Source organism: Drosophila santomea, chromosome 2R, assembly GCF_016746245.2.
Source record: "Drosophila santomea strain STO CAGO 1482 chromosome 2R, Prin_Dsan_1.1, whole genome shotgun sequence".
NCBI lineage: Eukaryota > Metazoa > Arthropoda > Insecta > Diptera > Drosophilidae > Drosophila > Drosophila santomea.
The window spans coordinates 18,613,980-18,625,587 of record NC_053017.2 but is presented as its reverse complement, the minus strand read 5'-3'; the positions used below and the strand labels follow the sequence as shown (position 1 = coordinate 18,625,587).

General features: G+C 42.3%; 2 protein-coding genes across 4 annotated transcripts; both read left to right on the top strand.

Moving 5' to 3' along the window:
- The first annotated feature begins 1 nt into the window (after position 1).
- On the top strand, positions 2–3,138 carry LOC120447123 (carcinine transporter). Of its 2 annotated transcripts, XM_039628555.2 has the most exons (7): positions 2–242; positions 301–525; positions 746–928; positions 1,081–1,339; positions 1,400–1,991; positions 2,054–2,452; positions 2,521–3,138. In XM_039628555.2, the coding sequence occupies exons 1-7, from the start codon at positions 150–152 to the stop codon at positions 2,792–2,794; spliced, it is 2,025 nt and encodes a 674-aa protein (XP_039484489.1). In that variant the 5' UTR covers positions 2–149; the 3' UTR covers positions 2,795–3,138. The 2 variants fall into 2 exon arrangements, with proteins under 2 accessions (XP_039484489.1, XP_039484490.1); XM_039628556.2 differs by lacking the exon at positions 746–928.
- A 688-nt stretch (positions 3,139–3,826) lies between these two features.
- On the top strand, positions 3,827–6,214 carry LOC120446785 (F-box/LRR-repeat protein 7). Of its 2 annotated transcripts, none has more exons than XM_039627929.2 (5): positions 3,827–4,500; positions 4,561–5,261; positions 5,326–5,402; positions 5,461–5,556; positions 5,620–6,214. In XM_039627929.2, the coding sequence occupies exons 1-3, from the start codon at positions 3,912–3,914 to the stop codon at positions 5,374–5,376; spliced, it is 1,341 nt and encodes a 446-aa protein (XP_039483863.1). In that variant the 5' UTR covers positions 3,827–3,911; the 3' UTR covers positions 5,377–5,402; positions 5,461–5,556; positions 5,620–6,214. The 2 variants fall into 2 exon arrangements, with proteins under 2 accessions (XP_039483863.1, XP_039483864.1); XM_039627930.2 differs by having other exon boundaries at positions 4,399–4,504.
- Positions 6,215–11,608: the final 5,394 nt, after the last annotated feature.

Here is an 11,608-nt window from a genome sequence, read left to right as displayed (position 1 = left end):
ACTTTTTACTGTCAACAGAACCAGCTCTTTCTTTCAACCCTAGACAAACTGACAATTGTCAGATGTTGTTTCTATGGCTTCCGCGAGCTGGGGCAACCAGGCAGTGCGAGTAAACATATCCAGCTCAGAGCTTGTCTAGCGGCGCATCCATGTCAGATATTTCGGACAACGATGGGGACGAGTACGATGAACTTTCGGAGCTGCGACAACGCCACAAGCCCGAGTCCCAGCCCTCAGTGGATGTGCGTATCTGTAAGATGCGCTCCTTGATCTTTCAAAGACTTGCTGTTTGCTTTCCAGGAGGCCTTCGATCTGGATGACCTTCTGCCCACTATTGGCGAATTTGGCAAGTACCAGAAGCTCTTGGTTTTCGGAATTTGCCTGCCCGCCTGCATACCGTGCGGTTTTTGTGCCTTTAACCAGCTGTTTATGGCTGATACTCCGGATGACTATTGGTGTCGCATCCCAGAGCTACTCGACTTGCCCCTGGAGCAGCGAAAATCGCTATCCATACCCAGGGAACTGGTGAGTAATTGCAGCCATACGAGTGCCGCAGCTAAGGTAATCAAGTCAGCCCATTGATTGTGCGTTGCTTAAGGTGAAGGGTCTATACGAGGGTTGTTCGATGAGTGAGTGAGTCGATGAGGGGAGAGGCAAACTTAACAGATGTCTTATTGATTATACCCATAGTGTTTAGCCTTTTTTTCATATTTTTTTGAATAACTGATGAGATAATTCTTTCAAGGATGATGGCGAACTGGTCTACAGCAAATGTTATACCTACGGAGTCAACTGGACGCAGCTCCTTGAATCGGGGGAAGAGAATGACCTGACAAGCATGGAACCGAATACCAGTTGGCCACTGATCAAGTGCAGAGAGGGATGGGAGTACAACACAAGCGTCGTCTGGTCCTCTATTGTGATTGATGTGCGCACTCCCAGAACATCAGAACATTCATTTGAAACGACAATGTCATTTATGTAGGAGACGCTCGAATCATTTCCCAAGCATCTGTACTTATTTTAGCCAGGAGTATATAGCATGGCCATACTTAAAACCACGAAATCCTTAATTTTCAGTTCGATTTAGTGTGCGATCAGGATATTTATCCTACGATCGGATTGGCTGCCCTTAATACTGGCGGTCCCGTGGGAGTCTATCTTTTCGGATTGCTCAATGATCGTGGTGGACGCAGGCTTTCCTATTTCGTCTGTTTGGCCACTTTGCTGGCTGGCAGCTTATTGACTTCGCTAAGCAAGGATTTCTGGACTTGGGCCGGCAGTCGCGTCATCGTAGGACTGACCATTCCAGCTGTCTATCAGATACCTTTTATAATATGTGGGTATATGACTATTTAGTCCTGTTGTATGCTTTTAACTTTTCCGTTTCACTTTGCAGCTTTGGAACTGGTGGGTGAGAACTATCGATCGTTCGTGACTGTGATGACGTGCACCTTTTACACTTCGGGCATCATGCTCCTGTCCGTGGTCACCTATTTGGAGCGGGATTGGGTGCGCCTATCCTATATAACCTCACTGCCGTTTTACGCCTATTTTTTGTACATGTTTGTCATGCCGGAATCACCGCGATGGCTTTTGATGCGTGGTCGTCTGGAGGAAGCACTCAAGATTCTGGAGCGCATGGCAAAGGTGAATGGCAGAGAATTTCCGGAGGCTGTGCATCTCAAGCTAGAGGCTCAGATTCGACGGGATAAGCTCAAGAAGCAAAAGAAAAAAATGGCTAATGTCGGACTGGCCGATCTCTGTCGCACACCCAATATGCGTTTAAAGACCATCCTGATCACGCTGAGTTGGTTTGCCAATGAGACGGTTTATCTGGGACTCAGTTACTACGGACCTGCGTTGGGAACCAATCAGTATGTCAGCTTCTTCCTCTCGGCGGTTGTGGAGTTGCCAAGTTATTTGTGCTGCTGGTACTTCATGGATACCTGGGGCCGAAGATGGCCTTTGAGTTTATCAATGATATTGGGGTAGGTGTTTAACCCATCATCTGTTAATTGTGTTTAATTCTAAATGTTTCAATATTTTTTAGTGGCGTGGCTTGTGTGATTACTGTAATGTTGCCCGATGATGCCGTGGATGAGACCCTTGTGCTGTATCTAGTGTCCAAGGCCTTGCTATCCGCTTCCTTCCTGATCATATATCCCTTTGCCGGGGAACTTTATCCCACTCAGGTTCGAGGAATCGGCATTGGTGCATCCAGTTATATCGGAGGATTGGGTCTCATTGGCATACCTTTTATTACCTACTTGGGAAAGGACAATCTTAAACTGCCCTTGGTCATCATGGGTTTTCTTTCGATGCTGGGCGGCATGACTGGATTGCGGTTGCCGGAAACACTGCATCACCGATTGCCGCAGACCATCGAGGAGGGCGAAGAGTTCGGAAAGAATTGGCAGTTCAAAGATTGCTGTAGATGCGCTCAAAAGCCGTAAGTATAATATGCATATGGTGATCAAGGGCAGGTATAATTTGATATATCCTGTTTAATTTTTGAAGGGAGATTTTATCCCAACCCGCATCGTACGAAAACTTGGATGTCCTGGCTGGCTCCTCCACCAATGCTTCTGAGGTCGAACTAGAGCTGAGGGACAGTCGACGGGTTCGGGAGCCGGCTCCACGGATTGACGAGCGTACACCCCTGGACACAGCGGCCAGTGGAAGTGGACGACCTGTTCACCGGCCGTCGATGAAGCGATTGGTGCGCCAAATGAGCGTCATGGACACCCAGAGGACGCATGATGGCACCATGCAGTTGACACATTGGATATAAGAGTTTTAGTGATGAAAGAGTATTGTCACATCAACAAAATAATTGCTTTCGAACTATTAATTAATCTAATGCGTAACATATCTATAAATTATAGAACTACACGATTAAGACAGAGGGTTCTTTAAAAGAAACATACAAATATATTTAATCAATAAAAATGTACCATTTGGCAGCACAATGTTAGCAATTGCCTTGCATAAAATATAACGAAATGAATGTTGTAACATTTTAATTACTTAACATGACACAGCATATCTTAATTACATAAATTTTATAGTATTCCGTAGTATTTCACTGTCAATTAGAAACATGTGCAAATCGTTCCATCATAATTCCAATCGTAATAAATTATATCTACAACAATTTCCCCGTTTTAATATCAGTTTTGCTTCCCTTTTCGTTAATTATAGGGCATTGCCATTATGCCTAAGTTGTTTACTTTTGCAAAAAAAACTATGTGAATTGCAAAAGCTTCGAAATTAAAAAAAATGCATCAAACATATCCGGTAAAAATAAATAAATAAATAAGTACGTATAGCGCCTGGCACTTGCGCGACTTCTCAAATCAATTTATGCATTTATTCAGACAATTATGCAATTAATTGTTGTCAAACAAACAGAAAACTGGCTCATGCAGTGAATAATAGAGGAATGCGCAAAATGGCGGTATCTGTCATCCGTAGGAAGTTTCTGAACCCGTGGGACTTTGTCATGCTGGAGATCAGAAATATTATGACTCCAAGGAGATATCGCAAAACCACAATGTACTTTCTTAACATACCTACTTTAGCGTACTTTTTTTTAAAGCATTTAATACAAATCCATAGATGCAGATTTGTATCAAGGTTTTGTAAAACTGCTCATCTTTTAAACACATTTACAAAATTAAAAACAAAATACCATTTAGAAGCAAAAAATGCCTCCAAATGATTCAGTTGAGGTTCCAAACTAATCGTAATCTGTTTATAAGTTATAAGTTGGTCCTTCTGCCTGTTATATACTTTTCAGTATAGTAGTATACCCTTTTACTCTACTACCCTTTTTTCCCCATCAAAACATCTAGACAGTGTCAAAAATGATTTAATCCAAATTTTCGTACAAACAAATAATCAAAAAAATGCCCAAACCAAAAACGCAATCGAGATTAGTGAAGGCTCCATCTCCAGTTCGCCCCAATCGTCCTGGTCGCGTTAAAAAAAGTGATTCTTCGCCATCGCCGCCATGCAGGACAAGTCTGCTAGATCTGCCGGAGGACATTATCAGACTGGTTCTCCAGTTTCTGCCCAAGATGACCGATAAGGTTCTGCTGGCATGTGTGGCGCCCAAGTTCCGAATGGCCTTCGAGGGCTGGGCGAGAGTGCAACGAAATGCTTTGGATATGGACAGCCTGGAGACGGTGCCTCTGCCGCAATTGATCAGGTTCTTTAAGGTGGCGGGGTCTTTTATCAGAGTCCTTCAAGTCGACTGTGCGTCCTTCCAAAAGGAATCCCTTCTGGTGGAGTTCGTAAAGGAATACTGCCCCAATCTGGAGGAGATCAGTTACTCGAATGCCACCGATGAGTTTCACTACCGATCGATTATGTCCAAAATGACGCATTTGAAACGGGTTACTATTGAGTGTTTGGACGCAGAGGATGTGCTCAACTTTGATCTGCAGCCTAACCAGGAGCTCGAGTTTTTTGAACTGGTTAATGGTTGCTATACAGGTAGGTATGCTCTCTATTTAAAGTAACTTTACATAAAGAATAAGAATATTTTCTTAACAGGCAAAAATCTCTGCGGGTTTCCCAATCTTAAAACTTTGGTTCTTCGAGACTGTCTGTTATGGAACTCGCTGGAGTTTGGAATACCCCTTAGGTCGTTGAACACTCTAGATCTCGACGACTGTTGCTTTGAGGTTATGAATGAAAGTTTGTACCAGAAAATTGCCGAGAGTTGCTCGAACTTGGTGGAACTCTTCTTCTCCGGCTGCGATACCAACTTCGAGGTAATTGGCCACCTGCCCAAGCTGGAGCGCTGCACTTTGAAGACCTGGATGACCTCCAACGAGCTGAATATTGGCTTCCTCACTGTTTTGGCAGAAAAACGCGGAAACAAACTGACCCATTTGCATCTATCGGGTCAGTTTCAGATCACCAATGAGCACGCCAGGTGTTTGGGACTGTTGAGTAGCCTCAAGGATCTGCGGTTCAGCAACAACGATATCCTGGATGATGATCACTTCAAGTTCTTCAACGAGCTCATCCAGCTGGAGCGATTCGGGCTGACTTCGTGCGGTCGGGTGATGGACATAGGAATGATGAGGATGCTGCGAAAGTGTCTTCAGTTGAAAGTGATTGATTTGAACGACTGCGAGCAGATCACCGACGAGTTTGTGATCAACGCCATGGGATTCTGCTCCAAGGGATCAGGTCGCGATGTTTTGCTTAACGTAAAGGGAACCAAGATCAGGCAGACTATATTAACGGTGGGAAAATAGTAAAACTTGGCATGAAATTAACTAGATATATTGAAACGTTAATTTTTTGCAGCATCCGGACTACGTAGATTCCTTGAATCGTGTAAAGGTTAACTTTAATTAAAACGACAAGGATGCGAAAACAATTTGGTAAGGCAAATGTATAATATTTCTTATAATAATTTTACCAATTTCTGGGTTGCAACAGAGATGTTTCTTACGAAAGGAAGATTGTGAGTATTTTGTGAATATATTTCCCATAAGGAACCATAGCTATGATGTCTGGACTAGGAAACAGCGATTTGTGAGTGCACTTTCAATTAAACTCCTACCCATAAGTGTACCATTCGATGCCCTTGTACCGCAGATACCTAAGACAATAGGATCCTCACTGGACTGAGTCATGGTCCAGAGGCTGCCATAAGGAAGTGGACAATCGAAATTTATGATCATGCTCACACTGTGCTCCATTAGCACGCCGATTACTGCGGACAAGCGTGTGTGCTGCTGCTGCACTTTGGGCCTTTGGCTGTAATACGACGAGTAACAAAGCTTGCCCCTCAAACGGCTAGCAAGCCAAACGAATAAAAACAAAATCAAACAATACGATATTCGATACAGTTCTGAATCCGCGATTCAATTCGATTCAATTCGATTCGAGCGATCGATCGCCGGCAATAAATTTCGTATTCAATTGCTGCTCTATTGGAAGTGAACTGAACTTTGTTGCTTCGGCTGTTGATGATGTCTGTGTTAGCAGCAGGAAGCTAAAAAACCGCTCAGATCAGCGGCCAGTTGGTTACACTTGGAAAAAAGAAATTGCTTTAAATTACACGCAGCATTTTAAGAACTAACTCACTTGTATTATAATATTGCAGGTTAAGTCGTGTGAACTTAAACTCTATTTCGATCTAAAGAGTTTTATAATATGTTAAGTGGAATCAATTAAAACTTAAGCAGAACATTTGCTCTTTTGGTTATTTAACTGAACATTCCTGTTCCTTATAGGCTTCTTTGTGAGATATGATATGGTATAGCATACACTATTATTTGCAGTGCAGATCGTAGAGCGAACTCACCTGTGGCCACTCCACTGGTTAGTCATCGATATGTTTTGATTGTTTTGTGTGTTATTAGTTTCAGACTGACCTCGAGTGGCTCCTTAAATGGCCGTCGGCTGCGATCGCTGACTCTCCGATCGAGGGGGCCAAAGGGGGCTAAAAGGGGGGTTCTGGGGGCCAGGGGCGCCCCGACAAATGCCTTGACATGTTCAGGTGTCTGCCATGCTCGGGTATCTGACTAATTAGTGTACTTTAACTAGACCAGCAGAGCAGCTCGCTGACATTTGGCCAGAAGTCGCGGAAACATCTTCGGCTCATCGGGACGAGAGTTTGCATGAGTGGGGCAAATTAAGCAGGGATATTTGGCTTATTATGTCTGTAACTTATTATGTTTGTATGCGCACTACTATATACTCGAAGCGTGTCCAATCACGCCTGTGAATTATTTAAAAATATCTGCTGGGTTGTCTTACTTCATAGGAGAGACAAGCCTTAAAATTGTTACCCTGATGCCATAGAAATTCGTGTTGTCGTTGTCGCTCGGTGACTTTGTTGCTGTTTCGCCTGTTGCTGTTGTTGTTGTTGTTGTTGTTGTTGTTCAGGGGCCATGCGATTATGGGAAATGGCTTATGCTATCGCTTAGCACACCTCTCGATGGATCGATGGATGAACTTTTGGTATCGCCCAACGCCTGGGAAGAACCCAAAAAGGGGCGGAATCTGGGGGTTTTCATTTTAGTGGAGTGAGTGGAAGTAAAAGGCGGTGGGTTAAGCTCTGGGAAAGTGCAGCAAACAAATAGCTGAATGCTCATTTATAACGTTTTTTCTTCAATTTGGCCAAATAACATCACTGACAATATGCCATATTTTGGCATATGAGAAGTTGAGAAGGTATTCTATCTGTATGTCAACTTTATAATTAAGTGCTTACAGCTGATATTTCATCGCAAGGATCTTAGGCACTTTGAATAACAGTTACCTTGGTTGTTACGTTTGGTAATAGAAAGTATGGATGTAGCTCAAAATACTAAAACTGTATTTTATAGATTCAGTGGTTCCTTTTTCTTGTGTGTTTCAATCTTAACGGGCTAACAAATCTCTTAATTTCTAATGCTTTTGTTAAATAAACTTTTATGAGACACCACACAGTCATGCGGTGAACGACCCACTTTGTTTTGGAATCGCAAATTATTTTGCGGCACGCCACATGCTGCAACACCACCAGCAACAAGAAATCAAGACATGCCAACATTAATTTAATATTGAAATTACAATACTCCGTTTCTTTTTTGTGTTTTGGGGCAGATCCGAATTCATTTGATTCTTCGGAGATGTTTTCATGCACGATTCGGGCGCTAGTTGCTGTCGATGATGCAAAAGTTAATTTAGTAATGCACACTCCTTGTTCTTTGGCTCCCCAGCCAATGTTGATGAACTTTTTGGTGATTGGCACATTAGCAACAAATTGTTAGTACATCTTATTTAAGCCGTTTAATTAATTCCGCGCATTCTGACTGCCCGAAAAATTCGAGGAAAACACAATAAGTGAAATCAAATGGTCTTTGATTGGCAGAAATTGCCAATCTGTGCTTATGCTGTTTTAAATATATTGTTATACTTTAACATATTTCTTGTACATTGTTGTACATTTATCAACAAATAATATTGGGATATACAAATACTCCAACTTTTTTTTTGATTTCCCAAGAGGGTAGCACTAATATTTGATATCTCTAATATAGCACATGCATTCATGTATCATTAGGTAACACCACTTTAGGATAGGGTATTACCCGCATTCAGAGTCCAATACCATCTACGAAACCGAACTGCGGGGAAACAATCAGCCGAGCCACGAGTAGGACCGACTTCGAGCATCTTTTGGCCAACATCTCTGGCCAATTGTCGGCGGAAGACGTGCCTAGGCTTGTCAAGGTGCCCCGACTTTGTGCGGCTCCCTGGATCTCCATTCCCCGGATCTGCAACTGCAGAGTATGTACTTGTACTGAGTTGTATGTAGAGTGTAGAAGCTACCTTCAATTTGACAAAAGCCCCTGGCAGACAACGCGATTGCATGTTGCCTTTCAGCTGCTGACCAAGTTCTCCGTCCTGTTCGCCACTATCAATTGATACAAATCTATGCATTTTGGAATATAGAGACATACAACATGGGTTACTGTGGCCAGCTATTGCCTCACTGAATGTCAATAAATAATACACTGCAGCCTCTCGACTATACAAGCATACATATATACTTACATATATATATTTATATATATAGACAGAACATATCGGCTTGAGACAGGTCGAGGTCGCCTTTGAGCGCCGCAGGTGAGAAAATAGACAACCGCCGCCGAGAGAGACCAAAGATGCCACTTCTGTGCCTCCGAACATGCAACTGGTTGCCACTGCGGCACGTTTAGACACTGAAAAAAAAGGCACGTTGGTTGCGAATAGAACCCTTGCACTCACAATTGCTGACTGAAGTTGAAGGCTTGATTTTATGTACGAAACTTAATTTAATCATACAGAATTTGTACTTTCGTTTTACTGGATTAGAAACATATTATCTAGCAAATTGTGTTCACTTTCAGTACTATTTTTCAAAGTGAAACAGTAATCAATTGTTAGATTTTTGCTCAGTGTTTTTCCAGTTTGTAGTGGGCAATTAGAGAATTCTGCAGTTGCAATTGAGTATGCACTGATATTATTCCGTTTGTATTAAAGAGCATTCAGAGCCAGTTACTGAAGCGGTTTCTTCTTTAATATTTAAATGTTTATGTTTATTTATAATTAACAACTTAAACTTTGAATGTTTGTAGCTGACTATAAAATCATTTCGTGTCAGCAATATTTAAAATATAAATATTTAAACCTATATACATACATATGTGGTACGATTGTGTGGTAATAAGTGTAATAAGAGAACCTCTATATTTGGGACCCAGAATCCGAATTCAGTCGATTTCTTTCAATGCCGCGGCATCTTCTTCCATCTTGGGGGCTTGCAACTGGAGCTGCCTGTGGTCTGTCTAGAACATCGTGTGCTCTTTATCACTGACATATTGCAGGGGCCATTTAATTTATGGCGATTTTCACATGCAGTACTCGGAACATCTTGGCTCCGCTGGTGGACAGCAAAAACTGTGACGGTATCGAATGGCCGCCGGCTGATGGGGCATTCGAGTTATTCAATCCATTCGCAATAGGGCAACCTTTAAAACGCCATCCATCTGCATAAATCAATGGCTGACTACGATTTACAAATGAGCCAAGGCGGATTTCTGCTCCTTTAGTGGGAGCGAGCTATGTACTTCCCTAATGCCTGTAATCGCATGTGAACCGAATCAATGTCAGGTGATTCTAGTTGAGGGTCTTCAGATGTCGCATTAATCAGTTTTAGATGCCAGTTATATAATCTAAATGATCTTTGCATAGTAGATGATAAAATGAACTCTATAAAACATTGAAATTACATTAGCCATTTCGTTATCGTTTTTTTACAGCACAACTTTGCGTTTCCTATGTGCAAACTGAAACGCTTTAATCCACTTTAATTTATTCGGTTTATTTTTAAAATATTCCATTGTTATTTTCAACATTTGCCCACTCAACTTTCCAGGCAACGTACTACTATGTCACGCTGCATTTTTATGGTCACTGCAAAAACTATTTTTACGGAGCCAAGCCAGTGGAAGGACTAAGGGAGCGGGGATCGGGGGCTGCAGCACGTGTCATTATCCTCCGGCTATTTCCGGGCACTTTCGCTGCAGTGGAGCGGAAAGCCAGGCAGCGCAGCCGTGACGTCATGGGCGGGTGGTGCTGCACAGACGGAAATAGACCACCCCGCCAAGGACAAGTGACGTCAGACGAAAGCGAGACGACTGGTGTCGCAACAAGGACGTCATCGCGCAAGCGAGATGGCTACAACAAAAAAAAGGGGAAAACTGAGCCGCCGGCCGGTGTTTTTCCTCTGCCGCTGCCTACTCACCTGACTATTTTCACCTGCGCATGATAAACAGGCCTCACCTCCCGCAGACATCCACTCATTCATTCATGCCCGCCGTCTGCTGTCTCGCTTTGCTCCGCTGCGCATGTCCTCCGACGGCAAAGTGATGACGTCTTTGTTTCGCTAATCGATATCTCTGCTCGCGCTTTCGCCTGTGACGTCATTAGATGCGTGCCATCAGCCAGCCGTCGTGTGCTCGCTCGCTCGACTATAAATAATGCACGCCAATTAGCGCTGGAAATTGATAATCGACAAAGCCAATTGATGGACCACACACTGAACCTGAAACTGAAGCCGCAACCGAAGGATACCGAGCTAATGGGATCCTTCTTCTTCTTGTGCTGGAGGGGTGGGGAAAATGGTGAATTAAATAGGTGTATTCAAAATCGATTTAGCTTTTAAAGCTATTTAATAGACAAAAATAGTTTGAAAGCAAGTACTATGCAATTACACATAGTAATTAAATAGTATGAATTTGTGTACTCTTCGTATCTAAAAATATATTTTTTCCATAGCGTGGTTTTTCTAGCATATATGTTACACATCTTTAGGAAGTTCAGATATAAATAAAAAACATTTTCCGGATTTACCTTGTGTTAAGCTTTAGTACAACTTTCAACGAACTTATAGACACAGACTGTTTTCATAGAAATATACAAAACCCTAATGAATTCCCCAATCACTGTCATCATACCTAATTTATACTAAAAAGGTTAGGCAAAGTAATCACCGGCTGCCATCCTCCTTATCAACGACTGTACTATTGATTTTACACACATTGCCCCAAATTTATATACCTATGTAAGAAAAATACATGAACGCGTAGGGGGCATATCTATAATTTGGGCTTGTCCGCTGAGGTCAAAGACACACACAGACCGCCGGCTCCTTGCTCTTCCCCAGAAATCGAATGTTCTGTGTGCGACTGGGCTGCACCGACGTCATTATACCCTTTATATGCCCGGAGGCCCAGCCCCTACGTCAGTTAATTCAATTTCATTGATAACACGGCCGGGCGGAGATACCGATTTAACATGAACATATTTAATGGGACACACGGCGTAAAAAAACCCCTAGAAGTGAGTCAAATATTTACGGAGAGAAATGGTTTATTCCGAAAATATATAATTAGTTATTTTCCAATTGAACCATAACAATTTCAATTTGAATTTCCTGTGGGTATTTACTACAAATGAATCATACAAATAATTTCAAATTCTATCTATTTGCATTAATAATTTATTTGTTTTATGATTACTATATGTGTTATTTCAAGTAATCTGCATA